Source organism: Rana temporaria, chromosome 11, assembly GCF_905171775.1.
Source record: "Rana temporaria chromosome 11, aRanTem1.1, whole genome shotgun sequence".
NCBI lineage: Eukaryota > Metazoa > Chordata > Amphibia > Anura > Ranidae > Rana > Rana temporaria.
The window spans coordinates 25,174,627-25,193,594 of NC_053499.1; the positions used below are offsets into that span (position 1 = coordinate 25,174,627).

Consider the following 18,968-nt stretch of genomic DNA (forward strand, 5'->3'; position numbering starts at 1 on the left):
AACAAAAGGTACTTGTTTTTTGGGTACTGCTGAGGCACCATGAACAATTCTAAGTGTTCCCCACACAACTCAAAAGCTTTTTTATTGAGTTCAGCTGCACTTTTCTAACTAAAATCCAGAATGCAGCTGCAGAGAGATAATAAAGCCATATGAAAGCCTTGGTGCTGCACTCAGAGCTCCTCTCACATGTCCCTCGCCTTCCTCTATAAAGGGGAGAGCCAGGGGGAACCATAATGTGAGGCTCCTGTTTGCAGCCGAGACACATTAATGGTGCACAGGGAGGCCTGGGTTGCTGTGGTAACTACAGACGCGACCTAATTACCGGACCGGAAGCGGGGCTCTGATAAATGACGTCGTGCTCGGTGAAGAATCAAGAATGGTGTCAGTAGAAGGGAGAAGAATGAGCTCGGAGAGGTTGCTGCAGTCCGGCCCGGAGTATCTGGGTGAGCAGACTTTTGCCGCATGCATAGTGCTTGTTTCTTGTAGGGACCATAGACTTCCGGTGTGCACCTGTCACCATCTCCATCACTGGGATTCCATTATTAAAGCTAAATGTTATAGCATCGATACAAATATCTCAGAGTATGATTTATATTACACACAGGTGAGCTGGATGTGTCATTCTGTCCAGCCAGTCTTATGATTGGGTCCCCCTGCCAGACAGAGCAGGCCGGTCCCTCCCTTCACTTTTCTTTACAGGCGATAAAGTCTTACTGCAGTGTCATTATACCTCTGTATGGCCCAGGGAGACTTCAGATTTCATCAGGCGCTTTCATTGCTGTCAGTGACCCCACTGGGGAGATTTTAACTCATTTCCTGTTCCTGTGACACCCCTATAAGAAATGGGGGAGTTGTCACCGGGACAGGAAGGCTTACACAGTGTTAGAAACATTGGCAGGAGTTCTAACCAGGGCTTTTTTTCCCAGCAGAAACGCGGGGGAACGCAGTTCCGGCACCTCCAGATCTGAATGTATGTAATGGTGCTCGGAGGTGGGTAGAGGGTGGAACCAAGGAATGGTGCTCAGAGGTGGGTAGGGGGTGGAACCAATGAATGGTTCTTGCAGGTGGGTAGGGGGTGGAACCAAGGAACGGTGCTCGGAGATGGGTACCGCTTCAATGTGAAAGCCTTCGGGCTTTCACATTGAAGACTGCAGGGCACGATTTTTTTCAGGTGGTATAGCAGCGCTATTTTTAGCGCTGAACCGCCTGAAAAACGTGTGTCGGTGTTAAAGGGGCCTTATGCCGCGTACACACGATAATTTTTTCGGCATAAAAAAAAAAAGATGTTTTTCGGCATGTAGTAAAAACTAAGTTTTTCCAAGATCATCATTAAAACGACACTGCCCACACACCATCGTTTAAAAAAAATGCTCTAGCAAAGCGCGGTGACGTACAACGGCACTATAAAGGGGAAGTTCCATGCGGATGACGCCACCCGTTGGGCTGCTTTAGCTGATTCCGTGTTGGTAAAAGACAATTCGCGCTTTTCTGTCTGTTACAGCGTGATGAATGTGCTTACTCCATTATGAACGCTAGTTTTACCAGAACGAGCGCTCCCGTCTCATAACTTGCTTCTGAGCATGCGCGGGTTTTTAACGTCGTTTTAGCCCACACACGATCATTTTTTACAACCCGAAAAACGACATAGTTTAAAACGTCGTTAAAAAATGCCGCATGTTCGAAAAAAAAATTTTGGTCGTTTTTCAGAACCCGAAAAATATGTGAAGCCCACACACGATCATTTCAAATTACATTTTTTTTAAAAACGTTTTTTTCATGCTGAAAAATTATCGTGTGTACGCGGCATTAGAGGTAACATTTTTATGCAGTCAGGCAGGCCCTTGCACTACATAGTTTTTGTAAATCTGAAGACAAAAATCTGCAGAAAATCTAATGGTGTGTATGGGGGTAGAGCCGCACGATTGATCGTTAAGAATCTAAATCGCAATCTTTTTTTTTTTTTCCTTCTCGATCTTTAAAACGGCATGTCACGATTCTTTCAAACAAGTGCAGAGTTCTCGCATCTGGGGAAAAAAAATCCATCTAGGCAGTCTGTCAAGTTTTATCACAACACACAAATAAGTAGAAACAAAGGGCCAGATCCAAGTTACGGCGTAGCGTAAATCTGCCAGCGTAAGGGCGCGGAATTCAAATGTTAAAGATGTGGGCGTGTTTTATGTTAATTTTACTTGACCCGACGTAAATGATGTTTTTTCTGAACGGCGCATGCGCTGTCCGTGGGGGTATCCTAGTGCGCATGCCCGAAATTAACCCGCAACAAGCCAATGCTTACGACGTGAACGTCATTCTACGCAAAGCCCTATTCTCGAACGACTTGCGCAAACAACGTAAAATTTTCAAAATTCAACGCGGGAACAACGTCCATACTTAACATTGAGTACGCCTCATATAGCAGGGGTAACTTTACGCTGAAAAAAGCCTTACGGAAACTACGTAAAAAAATGCGCCGGCCGTACGTTTGTGGATTTGCGTATCTAGCTAATTTGCATACTCGACGCGGAATTCGACGGAAGCGCCACCTAGCGGCCAGCGTAAATATTCCCCTTAGATCCGACGGCGTACTAAGACGTACACCAGTCGGATCTAGCCCAGCTTCAGACGTATCTTGTTTTGTGGATACAAAACAATGATACGCCGGAGCAAAATAGAAGTAACGCGGCGTATCAAGATACGCCAGCGTAAACGCTTCGTGGATCTGCCCCAAAGTATCTTTTTGTTCTTTCATCAAAGGAAGGTTTAACCATTTAAAGACCAAACCTTTTCTGACATTTGTTGCTTACAAATGATCATTGTTTTCTGCTAGAAAATTACTTGAAACGTGTGTGTGTGTGTGTGTGTGTGTGTGTGTGTGTGTGTGTTTTTTTTTTTTTTTTTTTTTTTTTTTTTTTTTTTTTTATAGCAGAGACCCAAGAGAATAAAATGGTGGTTGTTGCAATATTTTATGTCACACTGTATTTGCGCAGCGGTCTTCAAACGTTTTTTTTTTTTGGGGGGGGGGGGGGAAATACACTTCAATTAATTAAAAAAATAAATGAAATGGTAAAGTTAGCCCTTTTTTTTTTTTTTTTTTTTTTGTATAATGTGAAAAAGATGTTCCACCGTGAGAATCGTGATCTTTATTCTAAATAAAAAAAATTGTGATTCTCATTTAATGATGCAGCTCTAGTATGGGGGGGGTCTTAACAGTTTGTTTAGTTTTTAACGCAAACTGTTAGACAAGTTAAATCGGTTGGTAGCGGACTGAAGCGTGAATTGGGCTGGGATTTTTCTCTGGTTTTGTTTTGTACAAATTTTCTTGGCCTGAAAAAGAGAACGTATGCAGCCACCACATTTAAGGACTGGTAAGCTGCAAAAAGACAAATAAAAAAAATATTATTAAAAATAATTAAAAAAAAATTAATAAAAAAAATATCTAAAAATATATTTTTTGAGTTAAACTACTTTGCATGTCTTTACAAAATTTATTTTAATTTTTTTTGTGTATCCTGGGACTGCATGGATCTGTTGCCTTGGATGGGAACATTGCACTCTGGTGTGTGATTTTTCTGTCTCCCGCTGATCTATGTGGACTGTCGCTGCACTGGGAAGACGTTCCGAGACTTGGCGAGACATCTGAAACTGTTTCTTGTGCAGCTCTTCTTCCGGCGGTGTGTGAGATGTAAAGCTTGTCCTTGTACTGGTCGGGTAAAAGGGGGATTTGCAGACAAGGTGCAGTGGGAATATAAAAAGAGAAAACAGAGGAAATACATTACAGCGCTAGCAAAATTGTCATCCTACAGAGGGATACAAATGGCTTTGAATTGCTCTCCGTTACGTAGGTTTGAGATCCCCAAAGTGAGTCATTGTAATAAAGTACAATCTTAGTAACAAAACAAAGTTACTGCGGTCACAAAATGTTAAAGCTGAACTCCAGCCTTCCCTTCAGTCTTGGTTGTACCGGCTCCTTTGCTGTACTAAAATTACTTACACTGACTTTTATTGCATACTCTGAGCTTTTCACAGTGTGCATTAGAAGCTTCAACATGTCCGATAGATTACCCCCCCCCCATTTCCCAGCTGGAGGACGTCCAGTATTGTCTAGTTCTTTCCTCCCCATCCTTACTGTCTCTGGCCCACCCTTTACATTCATTGAGTTTTAGTTCTTTACAATTGTGTAAGCTCAGTATCACGTGTAAGTGCCCCCCCCCCCCAATTTTAATTTTTATTTTTTATTTTTATTTTTTAGACTTGCCAGAAATTGCTCTTACTAGGCAGATTGTCCTAATCTGCCTCTTCTGCAGTGCGGTTCTGTGTTCTCCTCCTCGCAAAGCCTTCTGGGAAATGGAGGCGTGCTGCCTTCTGGGACACAAATGGTGTTTCCATTCACAAATAGCCGCGCGACGTGCGCAGTAGGAAACGGACAGGGCTTTCACACTGAGGCGATGCGCTGGCAGGAGAGAAAAAAATCTCCTGTCGGCAGCATCTTTGGAGCGGTATGTATACAGCTCCTTCCCATTTAAAACAATGGGAAACCGCTGCAATACCAGGCGCATTGTGCGGGCGTAACGTTTCTGATTTACACTACGCCTCCGCAACTTACACGGGCAAGTGCTGTATTCTCAAAGCACTTGCTCCCTAAGTTGCGGCGGCGTAGCGTAAATCGGCCGGCGTAAGCCCGCCCTAATTCAAATTTGGATCAGGGGGGCGTGTTTAATGTAAAACTACTGTGACCCGATGTGATCGACGTTTTTGCGGAACGGCGCATGCGCCGTCCGTGGAATTTCCCAGGGGACATTGCTCCAAAGTACGACGCAAGGACGTCATTGGTTTCGACGTGAGCGTAAATGACATCCAGCCCCATTCACGGACGACTTGTGCAAATGATGTAACTTTTTCAAATTTCGACGCGGGAACGACGGCCGTACTTAACATTGTTACGCCGCACTTATGCCTCATATAGCAGGGGCAACTATACGCCGGGAAAAGCCTAACGTAAACGTCGTAACTTTACTGCGTCGGCCGCGCGTACATTCGGGAATTCGCATATCTAGCTAATTTGCATATTCAACGCGGAATTCGACGGATGCGCCACCTAGCGGTCAAAAAAAAATGCAGTTAAGATCCGACGGCGTAAGAGACTTGCGCCTGTCGGATCTAATGGATATCTATGCGTAACTGATTCTAAGAATCAGGCGCATAGATACGACGGGTCGGATTCGGACCTACGACGGCGTACATGGCGCTGCGCCGTCGTAAGTCCTTTCAGAATCTGGGCCTAATTCAACATATTCGTGCCCCTCGGTGCAGCCTCATCAGTAAAACTTTTTTTTTTTCTTCAGAAATTCCAGGGGTGTGGGGGTTTTTTGTTTTTTACATGGACTGTAATATTACTGATTTTATATTTTCCTGTGCTTTAAATTCCCCATAGCATGTTTTCCTGCTGATGTCAGCTGGAATGCAGTGTTGTGTATAGAATTATATACATTGGCATTTTTTTTTCCAGCTGATCTATAAACATAAAAAAAAAATCACTTTTGTTTTAATGCAACTTTTTATAAACCATGAACGCTCAAAGCAAAATCCCTGCAGGAAGCGAAGTGTTCTGTGACGTTTAGTGAAGCAAATGACTTCAATGTGATATTAGATTAACAAGTTGTTAGTGGCGCTTGCTTAAGTAAGCATGCTTGGCAAGAATGTACGCATCCAGCGTGAGGCCCTGTGAATACCATGTACATGATGTCACCAAGAGTCAGGAGCCATGCTCTACAATTGAGAGTACTGTTCCTTCAACTGACCATGCTCTGCCTCCGGAGATTGACCGTCATTTGTTTACATTGTAAAGATGACCTCCAGGCAAATATGGAAGACGCAATTGAATGCAGATCTGTTCTCATTATTGCATTCTTAAAGTGGAGTTCCACCCATTTTTTTATGTTTGTCTGTGCTGCATGCTCTAATCTCATAGTGTTCAGAATGGACAATTTTTATTTAATTTGTTGCTTGTAAATACCTTTATTTTGTAGTCCTTCATTACTTCCTCCTCCTTATTTGCCTAGGCTATTTGCAAGGGTTTCTGGGATAGGCATCATGTTTCCCAGTAGTCCTTGCAAACCTGACTGAAACCTATTACATTGCTTGTGCACTGAGCATGTGCGAGATATGCAAAGCTGAAATCCAGGAAGTCATACAGTCTGGCTTCATGATGCCCATACTTAAGATGGCCACGGTCTATTTCTAGATTATAAACTATTTCTAAATCTAAATGCTGTAACAACCTAACAAAACGGACCTTAGTTTACAGACTAACGTTTACTAGAATACATTAAGCTTGTGTTTTTCAGGGGTATTTATATTTAAAAAGTGACATTGTGGGTGGAACTCCCCTTTAAATGTATTTCGTAAATGCAAGCAGTGGAAGTATGTACATTTTGATTTGGTTTCATCCTTTTGTAATCCCTTATACAGCAGAGCTCAGAGAGTGGGAGGGAGAAGCAGCACAATGAGATAATCAGTTGTGCTGCATTGCAACGAGTGTACAGAAAGACAGTCAAAGCAGAATGAGGGTGGAGCTAATCAGATTGCTGCTTCTTCTTTCACTGTCTAGTCACAGGCAGGGGGAAGGAAACAACTTGTCAATGTTGCTTATCTGCAGCAGAGGAGTGTAACAGGATGACCCGTGACACCCAGAGACTTTTGAGGGATGGGGGATACTCCTGTGCCAGCGGCCCTAAGAACTCTTGGGTCTAAGTTCACCCTGTGCCCCTTTTGGGCATAGGGTGGCTAATAAATCATAATTCATGTATTACATGAGATGGGACATTAATAATAATAATTCATGTTTGCAGGATGTCTTGAGATATCACAAGTTGTTGGCTATTCAATGTGAGGACATATTCTTTTGAAAGGTGTTAATTGCATCTACTCCTAGACATTTCATCGTCCATTGTGTTAAGGTGTTAATCCAGGTCTGCTTCCAGACCTCTAATTATGTATGCTAAATACTGTTTTGTGTGTGGAATGGAACTTGTCAAGCTGTATGCGGAGACAGAACGTCTGTCTAAAGATATGGTTTAAGGGGAATGCATTGTGTGATGGTGTTTTGGTTGAATTCTGTTAATGAAGGAATGTGCAGTGATTAGATCATGATAATTATAGCCCGGCGCCAAGATGTCTAGAATGTTTAGCAATTAGCCATCTGAAGGTGTATTGAAGCCCCCCCAGGGTGGGGGTGGACAGTCTGATAGTTCCTGTAATTTCTGTCACATGCTTGTACTGCATAAAAAGCTGAGAAGAAACCATTAAAGCATTCATTCATTTTGAAACAAGTACAGAGCTGCGTGTCTCGTCTTGATTCTGGGGAAATGGGATGGATCGGGTCCTGTTGGTTGGAGTGTCGATAAGCTGTCTTGGATGGGATGGAAGGTCGTAAACGGTGGTGACCGTTACAAGGAGCATAAAGGAAAACGGTCAGAGCAGAATGACAACGGGAGGATCTCATCCATTTGCGGCTTCTTCTTTCACTGGCAGGAGGAGAAAAAAGACCTGTCGTCTATGTTGCTTCTCTGCAGCAGAGGAGCATATAGGAAGACAGGGCAGAATGACAGAGGGAGGAGCCCATATGTGTGCTGCTTCTTTTTCTTTCACAGGCAGGGGGAGGGACAAGACCTGTCAGTGTTGCTTATCTGCAGCAGAGGAAAATCTGGTCTCCTGTCAGATAGGGATGTGGTTTGTGGCAAAGCTTTGTAAATCTCAGAACTGGATGACTAGAAATACAAAGCCTTTGGCAGGTAAATCTGCTAAAGAAGGAAAAGTCCCAGGCGTTGATCACACAATGCCCTCACGTGAAGTGTGGAAGCAGCCTCAGCCTAGATCGGGGATCCTCAAGCTACGACCCTCCAGCTGTTGCGGAACTACACAGCCCATGAGGCATTGTAAAAACTGACATACACAGACATGACTAGGCATGATGGGAGTTGTAGTTCTTAAACATCTGGAGGGCCATAGTTTGAAGACCCATGGCCTAGTCTCTGTCCAAGCCATTCCCCTGACATGTTTCGTTTTGCCCAGGGAGCTTAGTCATGGGTGGGGTAATACATTTCCAGGGCGTGGCTAAGGCTGCTTTCACTCTATACATGAGGGTTTTGTGTGATGTGCAGCTCCTGGGACGACTTTTCCTTCATTGAATTCTATGTAGCTCTTTCCCTGCCTGCACTCCCAGCGGTTGTCCGCATATAAAAACCTACCTTAAAGTGGAGGTTCACCCAAAAATAAATTTTTAACATTACATTCAGCCGAGTTGTCCTAATGACAATCGGCTGTTTTTTTTTTCGTACATACTGTATTTTCACCACCGCTTCCTGGTATGTCTTCTGTGGGACTGGGCATTCCCATTGATTGACAGGCTTCCGACCGTCACATACTGCGCGTCACTAGTTGCCGAAAGAAACCAGAATGTTGGTGCGCAGGCGCCGTATAGAGCCGCACTGACGTTTGGCAACTCGAGACGCGCTGTATGCGATGGTCGGAAGCCTGTCAATCAATTAGGAACGCCCAGTCCCGCAGAAGACATACCTGGAAGCGGCGGTGAAAATACGGTATGTACGAAAAAAAAAAAAACAGCCGATTGTCATTGGGACAACCCAGCTGAATGTAATGTTAAAAATGTATTTTTGGGTGAACCCCCGCTTTAAGCGGTAAATCTGCTTCCTGTATTTCTTCTGGTCTAGACATAACCAGTTCAGGTGTGTTGGCTATTAACAAACAATCATTTCTCACCCTTATGATCATTATCCACACATCAGGGAACTCCCCACAGATATAGTGACAACACAAGTGACACCAGCATTCTGCGGGGCAGTGATCTAAACCCATGTTGTGTCCTGATGAACATTGAATGACTCGGATAGTGGATCAAGACCTTTCACAACCATTGTGGATTAAATGGAGGTTAAAGCGGATATCCACCCTAAAGTGAAGTCGTGCTGATCGGCACCCTCCCTCCGGTGTCACATGTGACACCTTTCAGGGGGGTGGGGGGTGCAGATACCTGTCTAAAGACAGGTATTTGCACCCACTTCCGGCCCGGCATTCACAGGCAAAAGACGGGTTTTTTCTGACATCCCGTCGCCCCCCCCTGTTGTGTGCTGGGAACACTCGGCTCCCAGCACACAGCGGGAGCCAATCGGCGGGCGCAGCGCGACTCGCGCATGCGCCGTAGGGAACCGGGCAGTGAAGCTGGAGCGCTTCACTTCCTGGTTCCCTCACCGTGGATGGAGGGGGGAGAAGCAGGGTGACGAGCGATCGCTCGTCCTCTGCTGCGGACGCCGCTGGACTCCAGGACAGGTAAGTGTCCTAATATTAAAAGTCAGCAGCTGCAGTATTTGTAGCTGCTGGCTTTTAATATTTTTTTTTTTTTTTGAGCGGACATCCACTTTAAAGCCGGCCATAGACGGTTCGAATCTCGGCTTGTTCAGCAGGGTCTGGCCGAGATTCAAACCTTGTATTGGCAGGCTGAATGTACCCAAGTTGAGCGGCGCTTTGCCGCGGATGCACAGTCGACCCCAGTGTGAAAAGGTTTTAAAGATCTGTAAAGAGTGCCCCAAATACCACCTGAGATGCATGTAAACCTGGTAATCCACTACAAGGAACGTCTTACCCCTGTGCTTGCCAACAAGGGTTTTTTCCACCAAGTACTAAGTTTTTTTTGTGTGTTTTTTTTTTTTTAGTTTTTATTTTTTTTTAATTGTCGCTCCTATTTTGTTTTATAGCGAAAAAAATAAAAAACGCAGAGGTGATCAAATGCCCCCAATACAAAGCTCTATTTGTGGGGGGAAAAAAAGTTTAAAACTTAATTTGGGTAAAGTGTAGCATGACCACGCAATTGTCATTCAAATTGTGACAGCGCTGAAAAATGGCTTGGGCAGGTCCACTATGGCTCAAAAAGATGTAACTGAAATTTACAAAAGACATAAATGAATACATGTGGCCATATAGTAAAAATACTATCCTTATTATGCAACCATATTATAATACATGAACCTCAAGTGAAACAATATGTGTCCCTGAAATCAAAGAAAGGAAACCTTTAACAGGGTACCAGTAATAGTTGACCCATCACTGTTATAATAGGATGGTACTGTTTTTTTTTAACCACTTAAGCCCCGGACCAATATGCTGCCTAAAGACCCAAGGTGTTTTTACAGTTCGGGACTGCGTCGCTTTAACAGACAATTGCACGGTCGTGCGATGTGGCTCCCAAACAAAATTGGCGTCCTTTTTTCCCCACAAATAGAGCTTTCTTTTGGTGGTATTTGATCACATCTGCGGTTTTTAGTTTTTGCGCTATAAACAAAAATAGAGCGACAATTTTGAAAAAGATGCAATATTTTTTACTTTTTGCTATAATAAATATCCACCAAAAACATATACATTTTTTTTTCCCTCAGTTTAGGCCGATACGTATTCTTCTACCTATTTTTGGTAAAAAAAAAATCGCAATAATCGTTTATCGGTTGGTTTGCGCAAAATTTATAGCGTTTACAAAATAGGGGATAGTTTTATTGCGTTTTTATTTTTTTTCGTGACTGCGACATTATGGCGGACACTTCGGACAATTTTGACACATTTTTGGGACCATTGTCCTTTTCACAGCAAAAAATGCATTTAAATTGCATTGTTTATTGTGAAAATGACAGTTGCAGTTTGGGAGTTAAACACAGGGGGCGCTGTAACATTTAGGGTAAATCTAGTGTGTGTTTACAACTGTAGGGGGGTGTGGCTGTAGGACTGACATCATCGTCCCGGATCGCTCCTGAAGCCACGGGGACCGCCGCATGTACCGGGGGGGGGGGGGCCCGATCGGACCCACGTCAAGCAGAGGACATATATGTATGTTGATGTGCCTGCCTGTGCCATTCTGCTGACGTATATGTACATGAGGCGGTCCTTAAGTGGTTAAAAGGTGTTGACTTTCGACTTTTTTTATTTGTTTACTTAGGAGATATGTAATTAATTTAATATCATCAATTTAAATATGAATTTATTGTTGGCCATTATTGGCACCCTTAGCACAAGAAAAGCTCAAGAAAAATGTATCCCTTTAAATCGGTGGTTCTCAACTCCTGTCCTCAGGACCCACTAACAGGATAGATTTAAGTATTCCCATGGGGAGATGCAGACTAGAATATTTCAATCACCTGTGATCTATTTCTGTTATCTTGCAAACCTGGCCTGTTAGTGGGTCCTGAGGTCAGGAGGTGAGAACCACTGCTTTAAATTCTATGTTTGTCCGCACACTGGTCCATTGCGTTTCCATTGTTTCGTTAAAAATCCTGCTTTTACCCAAGGGCACCCTCTCTGCCCAGCATTCATGCTGGACGCGGACAGTAGACCTTTGGGAGATGAATCGGGACCATGCTCCACCGCGATTAACGCTGTACGGTCGCGTTTCGCAACTTAAACATGGCCCACACCGACCATCAATGTAAGAAACATTATTCCATTGACCGGCAATGTAAGGAACATTCTTCCGATGGACTATCGGTGTAAGGAGCATTTGTCCTAGTGATCCCCAATGTAAGAAGCTTTCTGTCCATTGACCAACAGGATAATGGGGCCATTACCCACCGCCCCCTTGGTTCCTTGAGCAATTGCCTCATTGTTCCCATTAAACACATAGTAGATGAGGTTGAAAAAAGTCAAAGGCCAACCTATGTGTGTGACTATATGTCAGTATTACCTTGTATATTCCTGTATGTTGTGGTTGTTCAGGTGCTTATCTAATAGTTTCTTGAAACCATCGATGCACCCCGCTGAGACCACCGCCTGTGGAAGTGAATTCCACATCCTTGCTGCTCCTACAGTAAAGAACCCTCTCTGTAGTTTAAGGCTAAACCTCTTGTTTTTCTAATTTTAATGAGTAGCCATGTGTCTTGTTTAACTCCCTTCCGCAAAAAAGTTTTATCCCTATTGTGGGGTCACCATTATGGTATTTGTAAATTGAAATCATATCCCCTCTCAATCGTCTCTTCTCCAGAGAGAATAAGTGCTCGCAACCTTTCCTCATAACTAATCTCCTCCAGACTCTTTATTAGCTTTGTTGCCCATCTTTGTACTCTCTCCATTTCCAGTACATCCTTCCTGAGGACTGGTGCCCAGAACTGGACAGCATGCCATTGCTGAGCCTATCATCTACTAGGACCCCCAGGTCCTTTTCCATCCTAGATTCTCCCAGAGGTCCCCCCCCCCCCCCCTAGTGTATAGATTGCATTATTTTAAAATTTTCTACATTTAAACCTCATTTGCCATATAGCTGCCCACCCCATTAATTTGTTCAGATCTTTTTGCATGGTTTCCAAATCCTGCGGAGAAGTTATTGCCCTGCTTGGCTTAGTATTGTCTGCAAATATAGAGATTGAACTTTTTACTCCATCCTCCAGGTCGTTTTTAAACAAATTTAAATGGGATTGGTCCCAGCACAGAACCCTGGGGGACCCCACTACCCACCCCTGACCATTCCGAGTATTCCCCATTTATCACCACCCTCTGAACTTGCCCCTGTAGCCAGTTTTCAATCCATGTACTTGCCCCCTTTGGCCCATGCCAACGGACCTTATTTTGTACAGTAAACTTTTATGGGGAACGGTGTCAAATGCTTTTGCAAAATCCAGATACACCACGTCTACGGGCCTTCCTTTATCTAGATGGCAACTCGCCTCCTCATAGAAGGTTAATAGATTGGTTTGGCAAGAACGATTCTTTTTGAATCCATGCTGATTACTGCTAATGATATCGTTCTCATTACTAAAATCTTGTAAATAGTCCCTTATCATCCCCTCTAAGAGCTTGCATACTATTGATGTTAGGCTAACTGGTCTGTAATTCCCAAGGATGTATTTTGGGCCCTTTTATTTTTTATATATATATTGGTGCTACAAAAATTAGGAACAATGGTCTGGCAATTACTTTTGTACCCTCGAATGCAAGCCATCTGCCCCCCGGTGATTTATTAATGTTAAAGGGTCACTAAAGGGTTTTTTTTTTTTTTTTTTTTTTTTTTTAGCTAAATGGCTTCCTTTACCTTACTGCAGTCCTGGTTTCATGTCCTCATTGTTCGTTTTTGCTTTGATGTTGCTGTAATTCCTCTCTGTTCTGGACACTTCCTGGTTGTCTGTTTCCTGATCACCACAGTACTGGGAGCTTTCTCACTGTGGTGACTAATCAAGGAGGTGTGATTACTGTGTGTCAGCACCAATCCAGTTTCATTTTTCAAAACCTTCACGGCCATCTATTGGCTCTCTGGCTCTGTACATCAGAGAACAATAGCAAAAACGAAACTAAACTGCAGGTACATTATATGATTGGTTTTTATTATGATTGGTTTTTATCTATTTTTAATTTTTAAAAGGAATCCGTTAACTATTATGTCTCTATACCCTGTAAACAGTCATTTCAGCAAAACATTTTTTTTCCTTTAGTGACCCAAGTCCTAATTTTAATTCTGTCCTCTATTAACCATGGAGGTGCTTCATGTGACGTGTCATGAGGATAAGCACTGCAGTTTTGGTTACTGAACCCCCCCCCCATTCCCTCGTGAAGCCTGAAGAGGAGAATAAATTCAAAACCTTTTGCGATCTCCCCTTTCTTTGTACCCAGATGTCCTTCCTCCTTTATGGGGCCAATATGGTCTGTCCTCCCTTTTTTTTTTTTTTTTTTTTTTTTTTTTTTTACTGTTTACATACTTCAAGAATTTCTTGGGATTATATATTTCTTTTTTTTTTGCTCTCCTCCGCTTTGGGTCTTTCATGTTCTATCTTAGCCGCCCTAATTGCTCCCTTACATTTCTTGTTGCATTCTTTATAAAATCTGAGTGCTGATGATGATCCCTTAACCGTGCGTGTGTGTGTGTGTTTGTTTTTATTTTTTAAGGCTTTCTCCTTTTGCTTTTATATGCATTTTTTACATTGGAGTTAAGCCATCCAGGACTTACCCAATAGGATGCATTGGCTAATGCCCTTATCTAATATGCTCTTAAAGCAAACCCATCTCTCCTCCGTTTCTTAAAGCGGTTCTCCACCCTAAAGTGAAGTCTCGCTGATCGGAACCCTCCCCCCCCCTCCGGTGTCACATTTGACACCTTTCAGGGGGAGGGGGGTGCAGATACCTGTCTAAAGGCAGGTATTTGCACCCACTTCCGGCCCGGCATTCACGGGCAAAAGACGGGCATTGCGTCACATCCCATCGCGTCACATCCCATCACCCCCCCATTGTGTGCTGGGAACACTCGGCTCCCAACACACAGCGGGCGCGGCGCGTCTCGCGCATGCGCCGTAGGGAACCGGGCAGTGAAGCCGCAGCGCTTCACTTCCTGGTTCCCTCACCGTGGATGGAGGGGGGGAGCAGCAGGGTGACGAGCGATCGCTCGTGCTCTGCTGCGGACGGCGCTGGACTCCAGGACAGGTAAGTGTCCTTATATTAAAAGTCAGCAGCTGCAGTATTTGTAGCTGCTGACTTTTAATATATTTTTGGGGTGGAACATCCGCTTTAAGATTTTATGCCTTCTAACAAGGTTTAGGGAAGTTGGCTCTTTTGAAATTCAGTGTTTTTGTATTCCCCTTGTGTTTCCTATTTGTGTGATTTTATACTGAAGCCAATTGACCTGTGATCGCTGTTTCCTACACCACACTAATATACCATGATCTGAACATATAGGGGTTCCCTGAGGCCAAGAAGTTGTTTCAAGGGGTCACTCTATGTTAAAAAGGTTGAGAATGGCTGATGTAGAGTGATGAGACGATGTATTCCTTTTACTCTAGTGATTTTCTTAATGGGGGGGGGGGGGGGGGAATTCACATTTGATTGGAGAATACTTTAAGCGGGGTAAATACATGCGTGCCATTTGAAAGGCTTGTTGAGACCACGTCTTACATTCTGTCAGCTTTCTGCCTTTTTAAAGCTTAATATTATGTGGTGGTGTCAAGGCAAAACTGATGGGGGCTCTGCCTCTTTCCCACTAATCTGACATGGGATAAAGCGTAAAGGTGTTTAAAATGACATTTACCTGTCATTCTGGACCACACAGTTAAATACAGTATGTCGTACTTCAGGGAAAATGTGCTAAAATAAAAAGTGATTTTTGTATTGTATGGTTGTGTGGGTTTGTTTTTTTTTTTTTTTTCTTAAAGCGGGGGTTCACCCTAAAAAAAATGTTTTTCTTTATCTACCATCAAAACCAGCATACTAGCGTCGGCTACAGTATGCCTTTTTTTAAAAAAAAAAATTGCGCTTTACTTACCGTTTAATGGTCCACTTTCGTTTCGGACTCTGGCGGGGAAATAGGCGTTCCTATGAAGAGGGGAACATGATTGACGTCCGGCTATGGCGCGTCACGCGTTCCGAAAATAGCCGAAATAGGACTCGGATATATACGGCGCTTGCGCAGTCGGCTCCTAGTCTGTGCGCAGGCGCCGTATAGCGCCGTGAAGAGCCGAGTCCTACTCCGTCTATTTTCGGAACGCGTGATGCGCCATAGCCGGACGTCAATCATGTTCCCCTCTTCATAGGAACGCCTACTCCCCACGGGAGTCTGAAACGAAAGTGGACGATTAAATGGTAAGTACAGCGGAAAAAAAAAGGCATACTGTAGCTGACGCTAGTATGCTGGTTTTGATGGTACATAGTTGTTTTTTAGGGTGAACCTCCGCTTTAAACATTTAATCACTTCAACTTTTTTTTTTACTAGTAATGGGGGCGATTGTGTGTGTTTGTTTGTGTTTTTTTATTTATTTTTTTTTAGTTATTTTTTTTATCGGTACTGCGACCTTATGGCGGACACTTTTGACACATTTTTGGGACCAGTGGCATTTTTATAGCGATCAGTGCTATAAAAATGCATTGATTACTATAAAAATTTCACTGGCAGGGAAGGGGGTTAACACTAGGGGGCGAGGAAGGGGATAATTATGTTTCCTAGGTGTGTTCTAACTGAAGGGGGTGGGACTGACTAGGGCAAATGACAGATCGCTGTTTATAATGTACAATGATCAGTCATTTCTCCCTTTGACAGGACTGGGAGCTGTGTGTTTACACACACAGCTCCCGGTTCTCGATCACGGGTGATCGCGCCCGCCGGGCACTCGCGTCGGCAGCAGGGGGCGCGCACGCCCTTAGTGGCTGAAATGCAAAATGACGTAATATTATGCGATTTTGCGCAGCCAAGGCTGGTCGGCTAGTGGTTAAACTAATTGTAAAAAACAAAAAAACCTGTAAGACAAAGACATAATGAGCAAGTATGCATCACACTGTGCTGTGATGTCACTCCCAAGTGGGGGTCACGGAACGCGGCAGGCAGCACTGAAGGGACAGTACGGGTATACCATCCCTTCAGAGCGCATCCGCCAGTGATGTTCAATTGATGCCATTCAATTGACCGCCAACTCAGGCATGCCCAAAAGTGAGTATTGCTGGTCTTAGAACCCGATGCCCATGTACATCACTTCTTCCACCTCCCTGATCATGGGGACGATATATTCGTCTTCTGACATCATAGAAAAAACGCAGGTACAGTGAACTTCATCTTTAACAGCCTAGTGATTACAGTGACAGCCTGCCGCCTCTCCCTTGAGTCAATTAGAGGCTAATTACAGGTTTTCCCTGGAGCAGCAAAGTTTTCTTAGGTCTTCTCCTCCATCTAAAGGAGGCTTTTAAGGACAATTTAAAGTCAAAGTAAAGTAAATGTTTGCATTCTTTTTACAGTGCTTGTGGTTTTTCATTTTCCAGAATTCCTGATTTGAAACTTGAGCTGGCATAAGACTTCACTTGGACCCCTTTCACACTGGGGTGTTTTTCAGGCACTTTGGCATTAAAAAAAAGCCTCATCTACAATCGCATTGTGAAAGCCTGAGTGCTTTCAGAGCCCTTTCACACTGCCAGCGCACGAAAAACGCTGGTAAAGCTCCGCTAAGATCCCTCTCACACTGGGGCATTTTTCAGGCGCTTTGATGTTAAAAAAAGGAAGGCAATGGGAAGGGGCGCTTTTTTTTTTGTTTTTTTAACTGATGGTGTGTAGACACGACTGACCATCAGTCAGCTTCATCGGTTAACCAATGAAAACGGTCCATCAGACCGTTCTCATCGGATGGACCGATCATGTGTACAGGGCTTTAGGCCAGGGGTTGACAAATTTGCTTGGAATCTAGGAGCCAGCTAAAAAAGTTAGGAGCCAGAAAACGCACCCCGTCCCGATGAGCTTGCGCGCAGAAGCGAACACATACGTGAGCAGCGCCCGCATATGTAAACGGTGTTCAAACGCAATTTTGAAGCGTGACATGTTGGGTATGAATTTACTCAGCGTAACATTATCTTTCATAATATTAAAAAAAAATGGGGATAACTTTACTGTTGTCTTATTTTTTTAATTAAAAAAAGTGTAATTTTTTCCCAAAAAAGTGCGTTTGTAAGACCGCTGCGCAAATACGGCGTGACAAAGTATTGCAACGATCGCCATTTTATTCTCTAAGGTGTTAGGATACAAAATATATATAATGTTTGGGGGTTCTAATTAGAGGGGAAAAGATGGCAGTGAAAATAGTGAAGAATTACATTAGAATTGCTGTTTAACTTGTAATGCTTAACTTGTAATACCAACGGCTCACCACCAGATGGCACCAGCTCACATCTGGTGGTAATAACTTGTAATACCAACGGCTCACCACCAGATGGCACCAGCTCACAAAAAAAGCCAAGTCGCCAGGACACTATTTCTAGTCGGCATGGCGACCTGGCGCCCTGGATTTGTCGATCCCTGCTTTAGGCTACCTCGGAAAGAACCAATACAGATATCCAAAATAATGCATGTGATCAGCTGTGTTCATCATGATCATAAATGGAACAGTTTTGCCTGACACCTATTCTCTTCCGTGCAAAAAGTCTGAAAGCTTGAATCTGATTGGTAGCAATTGACAGCTTGAATCCGATTGGTGGCCATGGACGGCATGAATACTTTATACACAAAGCTGATAGTTGCTCTAAAATGCAGTCGTTGAATTTGTGCCTTATTTATCATTTGAAACGTAGCATAGTAACATTCTATAGACATGAGTAATGCGTTCCAGATTGTTATCGTTCTTGCGGAGAGCCTAAGCTAGAGCGGTTTCTATTTTTTTTTTTTAAATTGGTTGTGTGCGTGTGGTTTGGATTGTCATAGCATGTTTTGGATCTTCCCACATCTGTCTTTTGGTGGCTGGAATTTTTTGAGGTTATGCCTCTGCTGTCCTTTTACGGGATGAAAACATGGGCTGGAGACAGAAGGAACTAGTGGTAAAGACTTTCATTATGGCAGGGTTGTGCCAACTGCTGAGGTTTACTGTAGACAGTCAGATTTGAGAGTCTCTATTCTGTTCTTCCTACCCTGAAAGTTTGTAGCTGCGTGTGTGTTTTTTTTATTTTTTTATTATGGGAAATCTCCACCTATTTCTCCAAAGAGACTCCAGGGGCCAGATTCACAAAGAGATACGACGGCGTATCTCCTGATACGCCGTCGGATCTCTGAGATCCGACGGTCGGATCTATGCGACTGATTCATAAGAATCAGTTCCGCATAGATCTCCCTTAGATCCGACAGGTGTAAGTGACTTACACCGTCGGATTTTAGGCTGCAATCTCCCGCCGGCCGGTAGGTGTCGCCTCGTTTTTTTTTTACGTGTCGGATATGCAAATGAGGAGAACCACCGATTCAGTAACGAACGCCCGCCCGTCGCTTTTTTTTCACGTCGTTTGCGCTCGGCTTTTTCCGGCGGATAGTTACCCCCTGCTATAGCAGGGGTAACTGCGGCGTATCCTATGTTTAGTATAGCCGTCGTTCCTGCGCCGAGTTTTAAATTTTAACGTCGATTCACAATTCTGCCCGACGCAGGTTACGCTCACGCCGAAACCACTGACGTCCTAGCGACGTCAGTGTGAGCAAAGCACGC

At 43.7% G+C, this 18,968-nt stretch overlaps 1 protein-coding gene across 1 annotated transcript in view; it reads left to right on the plus strand.

Moving 5' to 3' along the window:
* The first annotated feature begins 225 nt into the window (after window positions 1-225).
* C11H11orf49 (chromosome 11 C11orf49 homolog) overlaps window positions 226-18,968 on the plus strand; it is a 154,940-nt gene continuing 136,197 nt past the window's right edge. Inside the window, exon 1 of the mRNA XM_040328223.1 lies at window positions 226-443. Coding sequence (XP_040184157.1) covers window positions 377-443 — 67 coding nt within the window. The 5' untranslated portion in view covers window positions 226-376. The remainder of the gene's footprint in view (window positions 444-18,968) is intronic.